Source organism: Carcharodon carcharias, chromosome 1 (assembly GCF_017639515.1).
Source record: "Carcharodon carcharias isolate sCarCar2 chromosome 1, sCarCar2.pri, whole genome shotgun sequence".
In the NCBI taxonomy this organism is placed as follows: domain Eukaryota; kingdom Metazoa; phylum Chordata; class Chondrichthyes; order Lamniformes; family Lamnidae; genus Carcharodon; species Carcharodon carcharias.
In genome coordinates, this window is record NC_054467.1 from 21,601,541 (window position 1) to 21,623,468 (window position 21,928).

The window sequence follows — 21,928 nt, forward strand, 5'->3', positions numbered from 1 at the left end:
GATTCTATGGTCCTCGATACCTGACCCACGCCGTACAAAACCCAAAGTGGAAGATTTTTTTTTTTACACACACACACACGCTGCTGGATAAACACAAACCCAAACTTATCCCGTCCTGCCAATCTGCCTCAATCAAAATAATAATGTGAATAGAGCCGAAAAATCATTGAATGGCCAGTATAAAATGCAATGTTTAACAGATGTGGAGTAGAGCCATCTGTTATTAAGGATATTGTCAATGCAAAAATAGGCCCCCATGTTATGAATGTTTATTTCCATTCTTGCTGAGTCAATCCGAATATTATCAGCTCTGGTATTGTTATTCTGATATTCACAGAAAGATAGGCTCCAATTTTAACCCAGTCCATGGGAATGGAGTGGACATGGTTAAAATGGTGATTGGGTGCTGATTTCACGAAGGTAGTGACACAAATGTTGTTTTAAAATAAGCTAAGTAGCCTGCGTGCAATTTTATTCTCCTGATGGAGCACAACAGCAACAGTTGATCCAAATTTTCTGAAGACAGGGTTTGGACGACGTGCATCTTTTACCTTTTCTCCTGGCTTGCGCAATCACATCTGCTGCACTCTTGCTCATCACCTTGGTGATGTATAGGGGACAGTTAATCCGACTGGCGATAGTGATAGCACGATAAACTGCCTCAGCCTCCAGCTTAAAAGAAACACACCAGGAATTGTGAAGCAAAAGCACAGCATAAATATTAGTTAACCACTGTAAACGCTAAAAAACTAATTATTGGAAGCTAAGTTTAACCTAATATGCATTAGCATGCATCAGGCATCACCAAGTTCTGTCAACGATGTTCTTGCACTTAATGTGGTGTAAAGTATTCAGATGTTGAACAAAATATCAGCCTATCTGACAACAAATATACTGGAAAACATAAGTATTCCAGCAAAAATATCTTGGTTCTCAAATGGAATGAATTAGTACTAGCAGACACATGTATATATTATGCATCAGCAGATTCATTTTCACTGTGTGATCTCTCACAGATTGTGAGTTCAAACAAGTTGGATAAAGTGGAGGTGTCTAACCGCTTTCCATTAAAACCCCAAGCATTTTTTTTTGCCTATTTTTGTGCCTAGATTTTCTGATCCGTCCTGAGTTTTCTTATATAGTAGTTTGGAAAGGAACTTTTTTTGAAGCACTCTTTCCACATTGCTGGATCAATCCTAAATGAGAACACCAGGATATATCAGCAATGCGAAGTCTATGCCAATTAATGAAGCTGAAATGTAAAGTGGTCACCGAGACATAATAGCGTGCAGCTACATAACTAAGAGGCTGAAGATTGGACATTCCTGAGGTGAAACAATAACCATTGTAGTGTCAAGTTACAGGGTAGGCATCTGAGACCTGCTTGCTTCATGCATAGAAATACAGCAGAGCATCAGTTTACAGCCAACATACACATAGCAGCCTGGTGTCAAGTTCATTCACAACATAAACCATTTGCTTGTACAAGTATGGAGTATCTAGTGTTTACTAATTTGTGTCAGTTTTCTTGCTGTTCTATCACAGCTTTAATTATTATGGTCAATTAAAATGAGGAAACCAATGATTCAATTGTGGATTATCTGCTCTGATGTGGAACTGTGCAAACCAGGGATGTTCCAGATTCGGTGCCTGGGTCTGTGTTGTTATCTAAGCCCAGCTGGAGCCATGGTAATGTCCGAACAATAGGTGGCAACTATCTCAAGGCTAAGGAGAAGGAATGAAAATCAGTCAGAATTCCCACTTTTTATATCTATCCAGGGATTCGTCACTGCTGTCGTTAGAGGAGAAACAAAACCAAATTGCAGCTAATTTTCACATAGCTTTTCAAAATTCTTTTTACGTACAGGAAGAGGCCATTTAGTCCTGCCAGCCTGTTCAGTGAGATCATGGCTGATCTCTGACTGAACGCCATATGGCCCTCTTGGTTTTATATTTCTTAATGTGCTGGTTAACAAAAATCTATCCAGTCCAGATTTAAAATTCACAACTGATCTAGCTACTGTGTACGTGACCAGCTTCTTTCATACCCAAGGTGTCAAACTGGCACCAAAAGCATCACATTGACATCTGGCCTCACTTCTGGTAGCCGTGATGAAGGAGAATTCAATGGAGATTGACCCACCCTCTCTTCTGCAGAGGGTTGTGTGGTGGCAAATACTGGGTTATGCTGCTACAACATAGGTATCAACTAATATTAATCTTTCCCTATACAAACAGATGTGTGCAGAAGGCAGACAACATGAAAATGTTACCTCTTCAGGCCTGCTCAATGCATGACCTTCAGGTCCTGTTATTCCCATTTTCAAAATCCTCTTTTGCTCCTAAAAATAAAGACATTAGTGACATTAGTTAGTTTGTCAAAACGTCAAGGTTTTCCAGGAGCCATTCTGCTCAAACTGAAATGTATTATTCCTAAGTAAAGTGCTGCCCCACGCGTGCTGTTATGTTCTTTGTGAGACGTGGTATGGATTGAAAAAAAATGTAAGAAATCCATTATGTTTATAATGACGATGCACCAAGGGTTTCAAGTGGGAATATTCAACTTCAAAAAGACTTACTGCTCTTGAAAATAGTTTGAATATGTGCATTGACAATGTACAAAAGGTGTAAATGCTCTGAACTGCCATTCTGATGGATAAATGAATGATTATCGTTAAATGCTGATTGTTGAATGCTAAAGAAGCTGAGGACAAAGGGCATATTAATTGTGCCCATTCCATTGTGCCTTAGATCCAAAATCCTCTGGACAGAGGGGCTCCAGGCTGGAAGAGCCACGACCTCTTTATTCCCTTCTAACCTAATCCAGCACATGCTCAACTTGTTACCAGGAAGGCACTGGTCTTCTATGTCAGTCCAGCAGGCATGATTTTCATAGAGGTGCATCTGTAACATAGAGGCGTAGATTGTACAACACTAATCACCCTATAATTAAGGTGCCAATATTTGCAAGGAATTACACTAACAACCAATTGAAGATAACCAGTCCAGTTCACAATGCAGCTCACATATGCTTGCTAGAAGCTATATATATTCATATGGAGGGGCCTGTCCTGTGCAGGCAAAAGGAGCCTGTCCAGGATTTGTGCCTTTTTTGAATTAACTTTGGGGGACAATAGTTCCCTGGCGTATTTCCATGGCAAAGTTTTGACCAATCAGAGTCAGTTTGCCAACAATCAGCAGCCGTTTCTCATGCAGCCACCCTGTTCTTCCTTGTTTTATTCATTGCCCTAAAAAGTTAACCCTATGGGCAGAAATTCCACCCCCCCCCCTCCCCGTTGGGAGGGTTGGGTGGGGGGAGGGGGCAGGGGCGCACACGAACCCAATCTGCGCCCCCGATCGGGGCCGCACCGCCATTTTATGTGGGCGGGCCCAGCGTGACACACGCCCGGAAGCGCTGTGTGCCCCGGGTGGGTGGGGGATTCCCTTAGTCAGGGCCTGTGCTCTTTCACGCATGCACACGGAACAGTGCAGAAATCTCGCCGAGGCACCTCTGTGCTTCAGGGAGACTACTTTCAATTATGAAACATAGAAGAAAGGTAAAGAGAAAAATATAAGGACATGTCCCCTCATGTAAAACTGTCATATGAGCTGGGACAGGTCCATTAAATTTTTCAAAAATTTTTATTTAATTTATAAACCCTTCATGAAACCTCATCCCGCTCATGGATGAAGCTTCATGAAAAACATTAAGACCGCCTGGGCTCTTCGCCTGCCCGCCAACCTTAAGATTGGATGGCCAGAATTCTTAACAACTTTAATTAATTTCTTAATGGCCTTAATAGGCCTTTGACAGTTCAACGGGGGCACAGCCAAGTTGGCTGCACACCTGCCGAAATGACAATCTAAATTACGCACGGTGACGTCAGGACACATGCCCGAAGTCACCGCGCATCATTTTACGTGTCGGCAAGCCCCCACTCAACAAACCGGAAATTCTTCCCTATGTTCCTCTCTCCACAGATGCTGCCTGACATGCTGAGTGTTGCAGCATGTTCTGTTTCTCGAGCTAGCATAAAAGTTCTGCACGTAATAGGGAAGGCAAACGTTGGCCTTTATTTCAAAGGGACTGGAATATTAAATATAAGGAAATTTTGCTAAAATTATACAAAGCGCTAATTGGACCACATCCAGATCTGTGAATAGTTTTGGTCCCCTTATCCACGGAAAGATACTGACATTGGAGGCAGTCCAGAGAAGGTTCGCTAGGTTGATCCTGGGTATGGAAGGATTTTCTTATGAGGGGAGGTTGAGTAGGTTGGGCCTGTGCTCATTGGAGTTTAGAAGAATGAGAGGCAACCTTATTGAAACATACAAGATTCTTAGGGGGCTTGACAGGGTAGATGCTGAGAGGTTGTTTCCCCATGTGGGAGAGTCTAGGACCAGAGGGCATAATCTCAGAGTAAGGGGGTGCCCATTTAAAACGGAGATGAGGAGGAATTTCTTCTCTCAGAGGGTAGTGAGTCTGTGGAATTGTTTACCGCAGAGGGCTGTAGACGCTGGGTCGTTAAGTATATTCAAGGCTGAGATAGATTTTTAATCAGTGAGGGAATCAAGGGTTATGGGGAAAAGACAGGAAAGTGGAGTTGAGGATTATCAGATCAGCTATGATCTCATTGAATAGCGGAGCAGACTTGTTGGGCTAAATGACCTAGTTCTGCTCCTACGACTTATGGTCTTATATCAAGTCAAAACAGGGTCATTTGCTTTTGGTGTCATTGTAATCTTACCATCAAGTTCTGTCTCTTTCTGTTAAGACAAAATTTGCCAAAACACTATTTATGAACACTGTGCCCCTTATACAACGCATAAAGTGAGTTTATTATTTGTATATAAAATGCTACAGTATCCAAACTTATGTATATTATAATATTTTCTTTTTGTCTTATTTTTAATTATGATTATACAATAGAATATTAAGATTTTTTTTTTTGTTTCTTATTCTCCAGCCTTGTCATTTTAGTATATGTTACTAATGCGATGGCCAATGTGCTTTTTGGAGGAAAAAAAACCTATATTTTATGTTGGGGGCGATGGTTTCTTTAAGAACTAGATGATTTCTTGTAAAAAGCAACTTGTTCCAGGGACTGATCAAGTGACCAAGCTTCCTGGGAGATAAAGAATAGAAAACCAGAGGGTAAACAAGAAGTTTATTGCAGGGAACAACTCTTTCAAGTAGTTTTTAAATTTAGAGCAAACTGGCTACAGAGAACATCTCTTTCAACAGAATTCAATTGAAATTCTTGTGCTGGCTAAAAGGGTTTAGAAGCCTTGATAACTAAAGGGCTCTATTAACAGTGAGTTGAACTTCTGGGATAGCCAAGCTGAGGAGAGCAAGAAAGACAGAGAGTGAGAGTTCCTACAGGCAAGCCTCCAGAGTTAAAGAACATTAGAACCAGGAAAGTTCTAAACTTAAGATGCTAGCTACACCCATGTTGAACTGGGAGTCTAAAACAATAAGATAGGTGGAAAAGATTTGAAGGGAAAACCTTGCCAGAAGCAAGGAGAAGGCCCAAGAAATTTCAACCCTTATAAAAATGTTTGGAATGCTACTCAGACCAAGTGATTAATCTTACAATTTCTGATAAGTATCTGGCTGGGGTTTTTTGGGGTGTGAGTCAAATGGATATGGAAGGAAATTTGAGTTAAGAAGTCCGATTTAATATATGAGTAATTTTGTTCACTGAATATCTTTAACGTAAGTATAGTTATTAATATTCATGTTCTTTGATTTTTGTGTAGTAAAATTCTTTGGTGAATCTTGTGACTTCATTCTTTTAGTAAATACCTGAGATTTCTGATTTCAAAAAATTATAAAACATTACTGGTCTCTACCAAAATCATAACATTAGTCATTGAGTAACTAGACATTAGGAGATTCTGAAGGTGATTATACTCAACAGATTCTGCTGTATTGGCACAGACTGCAACCTCCTACAATGCCGGGGATGTAGAACAGGGTTGGCGTCTCCCAGCACCAGGAATTCCCAGGTCTCTGAGACTCACAGGGACCCAACACATCGAAAGGACTGGTATGCCTGCTGAGGCAAAGTGTAGGAAGTACAAAACAGAAGCACTGAGTTCAGCTAGGTGGCCCAGCATTATTAGACACAATTTTGTGTTCTCCCACTGGCGGGTTTGTAGGCGGCGGAGGGGGGGTGGGTGCTCACCGTAAAATTTCTCGGATGGCCTTTCCACCAGCCTCCATCTACTCCCACCTCTCTGTAATTTTACGCTTGGATGGTTGTGGCCTAGGCCAGACCACCCACCCTTGCCCCAATTGAAGCCCTTAAGTGGCCAATTATTGATCACTTAAGGGCCGTTTCCCACCCAGCCTCAAAAGGAGCTATGTTCAGGTTTGGGGCGGGAAAGTGGTGAGAGGCTGCGGAGAGGGTGTGAGGGCCTCCATCAGCAGTTCCCCCCTCCCTCCCCAGAAGATGCAGCCCCTACAGGTCCTCCCTAACCCCATGACCTCTCCAACAACATCCCACCCCACTGTGCCCCCCCGCCCCCCACCCCCCCACCCTGGGCCTCACCTCCCATGCCTGCCCTGAGACCTCCAAAACTTACCTGGTTCTGGAATCCCAGGACGTATACTCTGACGGCTGCTTGCAGTCCCAGTCCTGTCCACTACAGCTTCAGGCGCTGCAGGGACTAGAGAGCTACCAGTCACTCTGATTGGCCAGTAGCTCTCTGGAGGCGGGGCTTCTTCCTGGGTGAGGGGTGGAAGTCCCATCTCCAGCCAATTAACTCCTGTTGGACCGTTAACTGGCTGCGGGCAGGCAGTATCGGCTGGGATGTGTTACATAATCATAGTTATACAGCACAGTAACAAGCCCTTCAGCCCATCTCTCCCAACTCCTCGGATGGTGGGAAGGGAAACCCCGCCATCCTGTAAATCCCGGCCATTGTGATCTGGACCATGGCAAAACTGTGAAAAGTTTCTTTTACTATAAGTTATTTAACATTACCCCCTTATAAAAGGGGCTGCTAAGGCAGTTCAAAATTCACACAGAAGGCGGAGCCAGTACCATTTCCCCCTGGACTGAGACTTGTGGAGACATCCACCGTTAGCATTTATGTAAAGCTTCATCCCCTGACTCAGTGAGTTTTGGTGCGTGCCACCCTCCCCCCACAGCCCTCCCATCACTCCTCCCCTCCTATCCCTGCGTGTCCTGTGGATTTTCGCCCTGAGAATTTTTGCTGCTGATGTTTTAGGTAAAGTTTGTGATCAGTCAGTGATGGCTGGAGAGGTCCCGCCAGATTGTTAGGAAACAGAATCAAGCAGGCATGAAGCCATCCATAAGCAAGTTAATTCAAAAACAGCCACTCACCTCTGCAACCAAGTCACCATTTTCTGCATGAAGTAAGATTACAGCACCAAGATCCTTTAGGAAAGTAAAAGCTTCATAAAGCTGTAAATATAAAAAGAATACAAATGAATGAAAGTGTCTTACAGCAGTGTCATAGTATTGTTAATACTATATCCTTACTCAAGCTATTGATATAGGGGCAACATCTGTAGCCTTCTTCCATTCTAAAGGAGAGAAAGCAATAGCAAAATTTGGCTCTAGTGATAAGGCAGGAGGTAAAGTGGAAGCTTGAATGGTTGGATGGGCAGCATGGATTACTAGATTTAGCCTTATGATTGATTCTAGGATACGTATGGAAATATAGAACCTGACGGGGAAAGTAAAAGCATAATTGTGCAAAACACAGAACTATTGGTAGATCTACCCTTTAGTCAGAAAACTTTCAACCTGTCATTCTGGACTGTTTCAAATCCAATCCCCAGAAAATAAAATCAGCATACTAACTTAATCCACTCCCATGCTATGAAGCTTTAAGCCACAACCCCAGTGCAATCTCAAGTCCTGGTATGATATCTTCTCACTGCCCATTCCCCTCAGGATCCTAATGGAACCTGAATATAGCCTCACTGAGAACCCCTGGATTAAATACATTGATATAAAGAAACACATCTTCTACTTCACCTCACTGTCGGCCATCTGGAACATGTCCTTATACGCCATGTAGACTTGAAAAGAATTAATATCTGTTTTTTCAGAAAAGAAAATTATATTTAGATCCAGCGTACATCAACCAGCTACTTGAGCTGAGTTCAAACCTGTGACATTTATATTGTAAACATAGTTTGATAGTTTAACTAGGTTAACATTATTGTAAAGTATGTAATTTTAAAATAAAATAGAGATTTCAGGGGTAAATATCCAAATGTGCACTTCCAGACAATGTTTTGTCTGCTGAGAGCACAAACAGGAATTTGGGCAGAGTTCAGCCCGCCTACAGATGGATGAAAAATTCTGCAGCCAGATTTCCAATATGCATTCCTCAGTGGGAAACGCGCATGTAGGAGAATGAACTTAGAAGATCTGTCCTTTAACCTGAACCTGACTAATTACATGAAGTAAATTCCAAACAAAATCCTTTCTTTGATTTTCTCCTCACTTTCTCCCCTCTACCCCTAAAGTTGTCAGCACAGAAACCAGCAGGCCACCAGTACCCAACCCAAGCAATCATTGCTCAAGTGCATGTTTTGACAGTAAATGTTGACAATGGAGAAAGTCACAATGGAAACCCAATCCTTCCCATACCTGTGTTCACACAGATGTATTTTCTCGTTGATGGTGATCACAAGTGAGAACCTGCGTGATCTTTCCTCTTCCTATTCTAGGACAACAGATGAATCCCAGTAGCTACCAGATATCGCAACATGCCAGACCCAAAATTTTGATCTGTATAGCTTAGCACTGCAATATGTGGTTTTACTAGCCTTATAGTCAGTTTAGCCACATATCTTACATAAATATATCTGCTGGTTGGATAGTCTAGGACTAGGGGGCATAGTTTAGAGCCAGGCCTTTCAAGAGGGAATTTAGGAAACATTTTTACACGTCAAGGGTGGTAGAAGTTTGGAACTCACTTTAACAATGGCAGATGATGTGAGGTCAATTGTTAATTTTAAATCTACAACTGATAGGTTTTTGTTAACCAAAGGTACTAAGAAATATGGGGCAAAAACAAGTAAATGGAATTAGGCCACAGATCAACTATGATCTCACTGAATGAGGGGCTAAACTGCCTACTCCTGCTTCTATGTTCTTAGGATGCAGTGAGTAGGTAGTTGGGTGGTAATAACACTTTTCAAGTATTTTAGAGGGAAAGAGCAGGGCGCAGGATTTTTAGACCCTGATGGGGTGGGTACGGAGATGGGTGGGCAAATTTGCACTGCCAGCCAGTGTTCCAGACTCCTGGCACCATCCCGCTCTCGGCCATTTTCCCGGTCATGGGAAGTGGGGAAACAACAGGGCCACCCTTCCACAGCTAGTGAACAGCCAAACAAGGGTTTGGGTCAGGCCCCAGGGAACAGGCCAGTTGCCTGGAGGTGGCTATTCAGCAGTAAGATGGTGGGGGGGGGGGGACAGCGCTCCAGGCAAGTTTGAGGCTTTCCCTGCCCGCCTGGCCTCAGCTGCCACCAGAGGCTGCTCTGTGGCAGGACTCCCTCTGCACCATGATGGCCTAGTGGCTGGAGAGGAATTTTTCATTTAAAAGTTGGAGAGGAGGCATCAGCATCTTGAGTCACCCTCTCTCTCTTATCTGAAAAGGCAAGCTCCTGCTTCTTCAGTGCTGGAGGGCCTTCAATTGTCCCTCCAGCTTCAAGAATCCACTCGCCATCCTTAACTGAATGGCCAGCCTGACCCCTGGCCACTAATTGGCCAATTCAGGGAAAATCGCTGCTCAGTGACTTGTTTCCTACTTGTGTGGGATTCTGATCTCCACTTGACTCTGACATCAGGGTTCCAAAGCCTGCAGGGAAGGTCCTGCCCCATGGTTATAGATAAAGATAGGGTTCTTTTTAAGAAAACCTAACAAAGGCAGTTTTTAACTCAGTTATAAATAAAGGTGTGGGGTGGATTCAAGAAGCAGTTTGTATCAAAGGGAAAGGAATTTGGTGTTACCTTTACCCTTCAGGATGATCTCAGTATAATAGAAGAATTTGGCCACAGTGAAGTGGTAAACACAACTCTACAGTGTTATATCTGATAAATACTCTGTTAGGTCCAGTAATATAATGGTTGCTTTTATTTCAGATTCTACAATGTTTTCTCTGGATATAGTATTAAGTTTGAGAGGAGCCCCTACAGTTTAATTGCTGCAGGATGACTGTCTCCAACAGGGTCCCACTAATATTCAATTACCAATATACAAAGTTTTACATCTTATGTGAGTTTAGCCTTTATCCCATTGGCTTAAGTTTGTGGAAGTGTCCACTGTACCAAAAGAACAATGTGAATGGAAGTCCTACTGGGGTATGACGAGGAAAAGAGTTTAGTAATTCAGGAGCCGATCATGGTGGAGGGAGGGGGCAGAGGGATTAATACTGATGTGGGCATTGAGTCAGGGGAATGGCGTTTAGAAGTATCACTTGTGAAGGAGCTAGGGTGAGAGTTTTTTCACAAAAATCTGAAGTAGTTCAAGGTGGGCAGGGCAATGCGCAAGGGAATAGAGGTGAGGCAATAATTAACAATGACCTAAATGGTGGCCAAAATCTTCAAGATGGTGAGGCACTGTGTGACGCCAACAGCAAAAAGGTGCCTTTGTGTGCAAATTGGGAAGTTTAAATGGAAACTGAGCTCTAAGGAGGCAGGAATGGCAAAGAAATGAAAGGAGATGGGGAAAAGTGGGTGGGGTTGGCAAAGGCCATTAGGCTTTGCACTGTGATTCCTCATTCTAAGTGAAGACAGATGGATACATTTAGAAACAGTAGCAGGCCATTTAGGCACTTGGGCCAGGCCCACCATCCAAACAGATCATATACGGTCTACACTTCAACTCCACTTAGTCACCTTTCCTCCATATCTCTCGATATTCTTACCTAACAAAAATCTATCAATTTTATTCCTGAAAGCTTCAATTGTCCAAGAATGAACAGCCTTTTGGGAAAGCAAGTTCCAAATTTCAACCACGCTTTGTATGACAATGACTGTATTATGAAAAGAAAACAGCAGTGGTACAAAAAAAAAGACACTTTTTCTTTCTTACTGGTTCAGCTTTCCTGCTGTGAAGGATAACCAGTGAGACATGATATAAAAACAATCAGCTTCCTTTGTGTAGAATGAGAGTTTAATACTTACCACTCAGCAAACATAGAAAAATTAGACAGTAAGCATTAACTTTAACTCTGATAGCACACTACTGTTACCCATTTCCCTCACAGCACCAAGCTTTCCTATTACTCACAGCACTCCAGCTCTCTGCAAACCTTGGCTCTTCTCTGTCACACACTCCGTGCCTTGCTCTGACCCCTATTCCCACCCACTCCTGAGTCTCGCCTCAACCAGTCATTCTCACTCCTTGACTTACAAGCAATGCTTTGACAGTTACATTATTTGAAGTGTAATGACCTTTCTCTTGTACCAAGATCTCCAACTCTTCTTTGATGCCTTCGTTCCACTGAGGAATATCCACATGCAGGGAGTAGTCGCAGCAGGATCGGTTGTCAGCTGCCTCATGCCATTTTTCAAAGGCAGTCAGCAAAGTAGCATTCTTCTCTGGTACAACATGATCAACTACAAACAAAACATTTATATATGAGTCAAGAGATTAAGGAATTCAATAACACAGATTCTAAAAGACTTCACACATGAGTGCCACTGAATACAGGGCAATGGATATCTGTTATAGTACACAATCTGGCTGCCATGGTAGCTTTACCTTTGGAATGTCAATGCATCATTTCTCACATTGATTCTAATTAAACAGAAATGGGCTAATTTTACATAGTTGAGAGTGTTTTCATGATTGAAAAGATCAATTCCAAAAAAGTTTTGAAGGAGAAATAGTCATGCAGAGAGAGGACCATGTTTTGGAGACATTGGAAATTATCTGAAGAATTCAAAGTGATTATTTACATGGAAATATGATGATGAGAAATATATTTCCATTAAAAGTTTGAATAGCTCATAAATCAGTACAGAAACAAAGAAGGTCAAAATAGAAGCATCTTTCATTATAATCACGCTGTTCAGTGGTGCATTCTTTATTTCTATTTGAAGGATATCTTTCAGAAAAATTTAGGATGGCTGTACAGCCAACTGTACAGCAGGCTGGAACGGAAGATGTCGGGAGATCGCAAGGATCGGTTTCACAACATAGTAAAACCAGTTTGCAATCGTCCACTCCACCCGTCAATGGCGGGCAGGGTTTCCCGCCGCCACACGTCGGGAATCTAATTTCAATACATTAGAATCTCATTATAAGCCCTGTTCGCCGGAATCATCCCCCCCAACCCCGCCCACGGCGGATCATGAGCTCATGTCAGTGTGATTGCACGCCGACATGTTTCAAAATGGTACATAAGTGACGTGCACCTGGCGAGCCACACATCGCTCGGGACTTCAAGGTTTATTTGCCTACCTTGCTTTGGGCAGCAATCACAGTCAGCAGTGCCAGGCTTCTCAGGCAGCACCATATCGTTTTTAGTGGGGAGTCGCGGGCAAGTCTCTACCTACTAGACCAACTGTAAGGCGAGGGTGGCTTTTCAAAGGCTGCAGAACTAGGGCTTGCTTGGGGAAGGGGGTTATCCCTGGGTGTGTATGGGGGCACATGTTGATCTATGCAACTGGCCTCAAGGTGGTGAAAGCTGAGAAGGCAGTCTCCAGAGGAGATGAGGCCAGATGGAGGTGTGAGGGTGTGTGTGTAAGAATAAGTGGTGATGTCCCTTGAGCTGGCAGTGAGTGGGATGCCAGTGAATGTGTGATGTTTTTTCTTCATTCATGAGATGAGGGCATCGCTGGCTAGGCCAGTATTTATTGCCCAAACCTAATTGCCCTTGAGAAGGCGGTGGTGAGCTGCCTTCTTGAACCACTGGCTTTGGCTGCCAAGTGGCAAGTAACACTCATGCCACACAACTGCCAAGCAATGACCATCTCCAACAACAGACAATCTAACATCGCCCCTTGATATTCCATGGCATTACAATCACTGAATCCCCCATTATCAACATCCTGGGGATTACCATTGACCAGAAAATGAACTGGACTAGCCATAGAAATCTGTGGCGACAAGAGCAGGTCAGAGGCTAGGAATCTTGTGCCGAATAACTAACTTCCTGACTCCCCAAAGCCTGGCTACCATCTATAAGGCACAAATCAGGAGTGTGATGGAATACTCTCCCCTTGCTTGGATGAGTGCAGCTCCAACAACACTCAAGAAGCTTGACACCATCCAGGACAAAGCAATCCGCTTGATTGACACCACATTCACAAATATTCAATCCCTCCACCACCGACGCACAATGACAGCAGTGTGTACCATCTACAAGATGCACTGCAGAAACTCACCAATATTCCTTTGACAGCACCATCCAAACTCACGACCACTACCAACTAGAAGGACAAGGGCAGGAGATACATGGGAACACCACCACCTGGAAGTTTCCCTCCAAAACACTCACCATCCTGACTTGGAAATATATCACTGTTCCTTCATTGTCGCTGGGTCAAAATCCTGGAACTCCCTCCGTAACAGCACTGTGGCTGTACCCACGCCACATGGACTGCAGTGGTTCAAGAAGGCAGCTCACCACCACCTTCTCAAGAGCAGTTAGGGATGGGCAATAAATGCTGGCCCAGCCAGCAAAGTCCACATCTCTCAGATGAATAAATAAACAAAAATTATTTGTGTAACTTGACATTGAAGGGAGGTGGAGGGGCATTTCTTGGCTTGCTCCACACATCCAGCAGATAGGTTCTGGATGTCAGAGACAAATAGGCATCTTACTCCAACCAGAATTGAAATGACAGATAATACATCATTTTCCATCATTTGCTTTGCAGTTCAATACCCCCAACCATATATCAGGGTGCATACTATAGGAATCCAACACTTCTGGTGGGAATTTTCAGAAAAGCGGTGGGTGTGTAAGGAACTGGCAGAACAACTCAGCGTTCTGCTGGAATTATGGTAGCTCCCCAGTGTAACTCCTGTAGAAAATTAGGTTTTGATGTGGATGGTGCCATTGCAGTGACACAATAGGCATAATCTGCCTTCAGGGTACAGAATTCTGAAATCAGTTCATCATTATGACACATTTCTACAGCACAAAGCCAAGAGAGCAGTGACAAAGAACAATAGAAAGTATTTGTGTTAGAGTATGCAGAGCTTAGTGAACTTTCTGATTGGCTAGTTTTTTTCTCTCTCATTCTTTCAACCTCTCAACCTCAAAGAAAAATCTGGGGTAGTGGAAGATACAGGAATACAATAGTGCCAAAAAGAGCAAAAGCAGAGAGGGAAATAAATGAAAAGCAAAGCAACGATACATTATTAGGTTTGAATGACATGGAAAAGAAATTCTGATAATCTTTCACCTGAATTGACATCAGAAAATGTCATAATTGGAAAAAATGGCACCTGGCTCCAACCACAGCTTTATAATTCACCTTGCCATCAATTCATAATTTGCTGGTAAAAATGCTATGGTTATACCTCAAAGCCTTGATTGAAAGGAATAACATTAGGTCTAGCAGCAGTTGTAATATACTGTAGTGCAAGGGTAACCGATTTAGCTGTCACATGATGTTAGCATGCACCAGTAATTCATTGAACAGAGAATTCCCATTTCAAGGTCATGCATTAATACATTGATGCTCAATTGGGTTGGAAGTGGGCTGGGGGAGGGAGGCTTACTTATCATCGTGGTTCCTCCTGCCAGGGCTGCCTTTGTTCCTTGAAAGAAGTCATCTACACTAGTGGTGTTCATGTAGGGTTTCAGCAGATAGGTGTTTGCATCAATTCCTCCTGGGATAACCATCCTGCCATTCGCCTCAATGGTTTTCACACCAGTGGGAACATTTAGATTGTCCCCTATTTGTCTGCATGATGGAAAAAATGTCACAAATTATACAGCAGTCTAACACAAAACTGAATCCCTTTCAATGATAAGCATAAACAAATAATCACTGCTGACAAAGAGTATAGCTTTTGATTTAAAGAAAGATGTAATTTTTAGTTGAATCTGTGTCCCTATGAAATTCTTTTGCCAGTTATTTTCTCAGCCCAATTTAATATTGAGATAGCAAGAGTGTACAAGTTCTGGAGAATTATGAAACAGCAGACAGGAGCGCAAAAGACTTTTTCTAAATATCAAGCCAAGCCCAGTAGAGAGCAGGATGCAGCAGGAATGAAGAACCAAAAGAAAGGTCAGACGGGGTCAGTGGAGTGGCAGGCAGACACTGAAGCATTCGGCGCTCAGTAACAAAATAATTAAAAACATTAAAGTGCAGCAATGAACTGGAACCGCATTATGTTAGAAGCTTTATTGAACATAAAGCAGTTTGCTAAAGGTGCTGCCCACAAGCCTCAAGGGCGAAGGGGTAAAAGCTAATTTTATTTTTAAGGGAGAAGGGAGTCGTGAGGCTGAAAGGCGTTAATTGGGGATAAAGATTTAAATGTAAGGAATATTGCAAAGTTCAAATTTAGAACTTAACTCCAAACAAAAAACAAGAAGGTGGATTGAGTGATGCCTCATAACATCCTCAAAGGGAATGCAAAGATGTCCATAACCTGGCCACAAAGCCACCCAGTGGTCAGGCTGTAAACTCGTTAACATGGGCCAGGATTTTGCTTATGGCAGGCGGGCTGGCAGGAGCGGGCGCAGGCAGGCATGGAGCCAATTGCCACCCGCGATTGGCTCTGCACCACCATTTCACTTGGGCCAATTAAGACCCGCCCAGCGTGAATCGCGGATCCCGAGATCAGCGGGAAAGGCCGGGCACGGGAGGCCAATGACTGCCAGGTCCAAGGGCGACCCAGCGGCCTATTCAAAAATGACGCAGGCAGCCTTCCAAAGGCTGCACTGACATCCGACAGCGTTCTCGGAGAGCAGGCCAGGCGGGAGGGCAGATCGGCAAGGCAGTCGGCCCCAAGGTTTTCGGATGAGTGCCTTGATGCCCTCCTCGAGGAAGTGGCAGCATGCCATGAGATCCTTGTGCCAAGGGACAGGAGGTGGAGGTCCCCCTCGCATAACAAAACGTGCCTGGGAGAGGAGGCAGAAAGGGTCAGCTCCCACGACGTGGTGAGACGCACCTGGGTGCAGTGCCGCAAGCGGTTTAATGACCTCTTGCGATTGGGAAGGTGGAGTACCGTGTCGGCACGGGTCACTTAGCACAACAGATAGGTTGGCCCCCCCCACCCCTCCCCCCCAACCCCACACTGCCCCCACCACCCCCCCCAACACACCCCCCACCCTCTGATCTGCCTCTGGAGTTGTCCCTGAGGCAGCAGATGCTGGAAGTCCAGCAGGGTGTGCGGGAGGATCTGGCAGAGATACATGAGGGAATGTGTGCCATGGTCTTCATGATAGAGGAGTCCATGCAGAGCATAAGCAATGCAGTGACCCTCATGGCCGAGTGCACTGCCTCCTCCATGGAGAGAGTGGCAACTCTCATGGAGCGGCTCCTCCAGGAGAACAAGCAGGGCTTCCTGGGAATGCGCTCGGACCTGCAAGCCCTGACAACAGCAAAGACCTCAGCTGGTCAATGCCAGTATGGGAGACGGATTGGGCACCCAGTATCCCAGCTCGGTGCCCATTCATCAATGGTGAGCAGGGAGCTCCAGAGTGACCTGACATTGGCGCATGAGCTGCCTGTCATCTCTGTGGGCTCCTCTCAGGGTGCTCTGGATGATGGCTGCAGCTCCTCCATCCCTCTGCCAGTGACGCTGGCATCTGATGAGGCTCTGGCAACTGGGGAGATGCCAACTGTTCCACTGGTCGCTCCCTCCCAGGCGGGGCCAGCATAGGCTCCACAGGCCAGAAGACACCCGCCAAGGTCAACCGGGCAGCAGAGTGAACCGGCTGTCTCAGGTGCCGGTGACAGTGAGGGAGGAGCACCTAGATGTAGCACCCACAAACGTAAACGGAAAATACCTGAGGCACAACACGGGCTTATCACTGGTGGTTTTCTTTTGTCTCCCCGTTTCAGTTGTTTTTAAGTTGGTGTGCTGTTCAACACCTTTTAATGGACTTTGATTTCTGTCTGCAAGTTGGCAATCATTAAATGTTTTGGTTCTCAGCAAGTCGCTGGATGCTTCATTAGTTCTGCAGGTGAAGGGGAACCCATGATGTTATGAGTGATTTGTTTGTCATTGAGCTTTATTGACAAGGCACATAGTTCATGTTCCTGACCAGGCAGATGTTACTCTCAGGTATCGAGTATTGAGCCTGCAGCCCTGGCTTGTGTTGGTGGTTCATCTGTGGTGTGCTAGCTGAAGGAGCGTTGGATCAAAGCCTCCCAGGTGTCCCTGCCCCCCTGGAGGTTGCCCAGGTCGACATCTACCCCCTCAGCGTTCTCCTGTGCGTGCTCATCCTCAGACTCATCGTCTGCAGCCAGAGTATCTGCATCTAGATCTTCTTCCTCCACTGCGTCTCCCCTTTCCAGCACCAGATTGTGGAGAGCGCAACATGCAACCACTATCAATGACATACGATCTGGGGGGTATTGGAGTGCGCCCCCTGAACTGGGCATCGGAAGCACATTTTGAGAAGACCGACAGCTCTCTTTACTACAGCCCTTGTGAAGGTGTGGCTCCTATTGTACCGCTGCTCAGCCTCTGTTCTTGGATAAGGCAGAGGCGTCATGAGCCACCTTCTGAGGAGATAGCCCTTGTCACCCAGCAACCATCCATCCAGCTGGGCTGGAGCACTGAAGAGCTCGGCACCTGGAAGTGACTCAGAATGTAGGCATCATAGGAGCTGCCTGGGTACCTTGCTCACTATCTGCACGTTCATGGAGTGGAAGCCCTTCCCGTTGACGAAGGCTCCCAGCTCACCCGCTGACGCCTTGATGGCCACATGTGTGCAGTCGATTGCACCCTGGATGTGGGGGAACCCAGCAATCGCTGCAAAGCCTCTGGCTCCCTCTGCCTGGCTGGCCTCGTCCGAGTGGTAGTGAATGAAAGTCAATGCATGCCTGAACAGAATGTTTGTCACCAGTTTGATGCAACTGTGGACAGCTGACTGGGAGACTCCACAAAGATCACCCACCGACTCCTGGAAAGAGCCGGAGACCATAGAAGTTGAGGGCAACCGTGACCTTCAGAGCCACTGGCATGGGGTATCCACCCACACAGTCGGAGCTGATCTCAGGGCTGATCATCTGACAGATGGAGGTCACTGTCTCCCTTGAGAGCACAATCCCCATACCGAGGGTAAGGAAAGGCAGTCAGATACCTGCAAGACCCCAAGTGTTATGATTCCTCCAGAGTCCTCAACTGAAGCCTATTATTCCTGTCAAAGCAGCTCTGAAGAGAATTGAAGTTGTCCTGTTCACACAAGCAAGTAGCAGTAAGTTTAAAAACTAAAGTTCTAACAACTCGCATCAGCGAGCCCACTCACCCCTCTTATCCCGCCCGTGGATGAGGTTTTTGAAAACATGGCCCACCCGCCTGCCCGTTGCGCCCTTGCACACACTGAAAATCACACGGGCTGCGAAAAATCATTCTCAATCGCCGCCTCGAGGGCCTTAACTGGCCCGTTAATTAATGGCGGGCCGCCTCAGAGCTCATAGCGCCCGCCTTCCGAAATATCGCGATAGCGTGCGGTGAGGTTGGGGCGCACGCCCGGCGTCATTTTACGCGTTGGCATGTTGGGCCTGCCCCCGCTTACCGACCTGAAAATTCTGGCCATAGATGAGTAACGTCACGAAAGTGGGCGCAGAAATTTACACTGGAAAGAGTTGACGTTATAAATGTGCCAAGAGTACGTTGAGAAGCACAGACAGAAAGTGTACCACATTTTTCATTATATAGCTAGATATAAAATACAGTCTCTGACCCTGCAGCAAAATACAGTGATTCCTAATTAGTTATGTTTTCAAACGTTTATGTGTGTTTCATCATCTGCCTTCTAATTTACATCCCCCAAGCCACATCTCATCCTTCCGTCAAATCAGAGAACCTGCCTCAGGCCTATAGCTCTTGTGCTTTACCAGCTTTTCATATAACATTGGGCTGATGTTAAATGCTGTACAAAGACTCAGTTATTTGACTTTGCTCACACTGTGCTCTGCTGAACGCAGAATTCTGTATATTTGTATGTTAATATGCATGCTGAACTCTGCTCTCTGGCCTCTGAATTGCTGGTAACATTGATAATGTTGGAAAATAGCCATTGTGGAGATTTGACTTTTTTTAAAAAATTAGAAGCTTAAGGATAGCCATGTGGTAAAAGCCAAATACTGCGGATGCTGGAAATCTGAAATAAAAACAGAAAATACAGGTCTGACAGCATCTGTGGAGAAAGAGACAGAGTTAACATTTTAAGTCCATATATGACCCTTCTTCAGAACCATGTGGTTTTTTTTAAAAAAGGAATATAAAAACTGGGCAGGATAAGGTAATCCAGTGCAACCACAAAGGAGTATAAAACTCCCTTCTCTAATTGGTCTCAAACTTGATGCTATTACATAAACATTATGCAACGTCATAGCAAAGTAAGATGCGTACTATCAGGCATGTACATGAGCAGCTTCCAGTTTTTTCTTCCTCTGAAGGAGTACATAGTATGCACTTGGCATCATCCCTTGATATCACAGCCAAGATGTGGGGAGTTATACGTTGACCTTCAAGGGAATCCTTTTTGCCTTCACTGACTGGGCTATAATCTGGTGCAGTGGATCACTTGCTCAGTGATATCAATGGGATGAAAAATGAGGCAGATTCTACAATGGCTAGGCTCCAATCCCACTAGATTATCACCGGTGGAAGAATATTGTCCGCCCTACCACTGCACACTGTGTCCTACCACTCAAAAGCTCTTTGTTACTGAACCTGAATAAAACACTTTTAAAAATAGATCAAATTCAGGCCAAGTCTTTTAAAAAAAAACAAGAGGATCTGTGAACTGTACTGAGATAGCTGACCTCAGGCAGGAGAGAGATTGCGGCATAATACTTGACTCCAGTTTTGCTGCTCTAAGAAAAAGCCACAAACAAAACTCAACCAAAGTCATGAGTTCTGAATACTATCCAGTTCCGGGTGCTGGAAATACACTTGCCTGGAGATCAGAGATGGAGATTAGAAAAGATCAGGCTGAATCACTCGCTGCTGCTCACTGTCTGGGCTCCTGCAATGAAGACTGGTCACTTGGGGAAGGAACCAGAGAACCTCTCCAGCTGTATCCCTGTGAGTGTAAGTACCTTCACGAGACAAACTAAATAGCTCATGAGGTGGCACGAGCAGTATTTAACAGGTCATACACACAGCCTTTTTATGAAATAAAACAGCAAATGCTGAAAAAAAAAACTCAGCAGGCCTGGCTGCATCTGTGGAGGGAGAAACAGGGTTATGTTTCGGGTCCAATGTGACTCGTCTTTGGAGCAAAGAACGTACTGTTTTTATTTCAGATCTCCAGCATCCGCAGTATTCGGTTTTTATTTTAACCTTTTTATGAATGCAGATTATTGACTCATTACAGATTCCTGAAATATCTATCATATTAACCCAAAACCTTTACAATTTGGTTGATTTTTTTTAAAAAGGCTCACAAAGGATGAAATACTGGATTATTAATGAATTTTAGAGGCTTTCTAGGACTATCTATATTGGACCCAAAGAATAGTCATAGCTTATCCTAAGAATACAACATGGTCCAGTTCCTGTTGTAGGACTTGAAAAATCAAACCAAAAATCCTTACTTGCTAATCTTGTACGACTCCACTAAGGATTCTCATTCTACAGCAGGATATATGGGCACAGAAACAGGCCACTCAGCCAACCAGCCCATACTGGTGTTTACGCTCCACTCAAGCCTCTATCCATCTTTTCTAATCTAAAGGTACCACTGTAGTCATCAATTCCCTTCGCCCAAAATGCTTTCTAGTTTCCCATCTATATTATTGATTTCAACCACTCCCTGTGATAGCAAGTTTAAACTTTACTCTTTGAGTAAAGAAGTTCCTTCTGAATTCCCGACTGGATCTCTTGGTGACTCTAGTCATGCTCTTTCCCACAGCAGGAGACATTTTCTCAGTATCCACTCTATCAAAATTCAGAATTTCATGATGCTATAATCTTAAAAACCTATATTAGGTCACCCCTCGGCCTTCTTTTACAAGAGCGGAGAACCAGTGTGTCAATCCTTTCCTGATACGTATGTGCAATATTTCTGGTATCACCCTTGTAAATCTCCTCTGTATCCTCTCCCTTTTATAATATGAAGAACAGAACTGCGCGGAGTGCACGGCATGGTCTAACCAAGCTTCCATACAACTTCCCCACTTGTCAATTCTATCCCTCTAGAAATAAAACTTACTGCTTGGTTTGCTTTCTTTATAGCTTTGCTAACCTGTGGAGCAACTTTTAGTGATTGATGTACTTGTACTCCCTTTGTCCGTCTACCTCGCCTAGACTCACACCTCCCAAGTAATAAGCGACTTCTCGATTCTTCCTGCCAAAATGTAATATCTCACATTTATCCGTGTTGACCTTCATTTGCCAATTATTTGCTGATACTGCAAGTTTTTTTTTTAAATGTCCTCCTGTAAATATTGTTGCAGTCCTCCTCAGACTAACTTGCTGCCCCAATCCCTGTCAATTTGGTGTCATCTATGAGTTGCTTTTGATTCCAAAAATTCTTTCATGTAAATTGCGAACAGCAGTGGTCACGGTGCTGATCCCTGTGGAACACCACTTCCCACCCTCTGCCGCTCTGGATAACCAACCTTTATCCCCGTTTTCTGTCTAGTAATCCATTCCACCACTTGTCACAATTAGGGCCTGAATTTTATCTTTGGCGGGCACACGCGATCAGCAGGCCCAGGAGCAGTCGGGAAACAGGCCCCTGACCGTGATTTCAAACTGGCTGGCCAATTAACAGCCGGCCACACACGCT

At 44.5% G+C, this 21,928-nt stretch overlaps 1 protein-coding gene across 4 annotated transcripts in view; it reads right to left on the reverse strand.

Moving 5' to 3' along the window:
- LOC121278110 (dihydropyrimidinase-related protein 1-like) overlaps positions 1-21,928 on the reverse strand; it is a 60,414-nt gene that overhangs the window by 8,767 nt on the left and 29,719 nt on the right. For all 4 annotated transcript variants that reach the window (XM_041188219.1, XM_041188204.1, XM_041188211.1 and 1 more), the window contains 6 exons: positions 14,728-14,912; positions 11,445-11,609; positions 8,013-8,074; positions 7,353-7,433; positions 2,274-2,342; positions 552-672 (listed from right to left, as the gene is read on the reverse strand). In XM_041188219.1, coding sequence (XP_041044153.1) covers positions 552-672; positions 2,274-2,342; positions 7,353-7,433; positions 8,013-8,074; positions 11,445-11,609; positions 14,728-14,912 — 683 coding nt within the window. The remainder of the gene's footprint in view (positions 1-551; positions 673-2,273; positions 2,343-7,352; positions 7,434-8,012; positions 8,075-11,444; positions 11,610-14,727; positions 14,913-21,928) is intronic.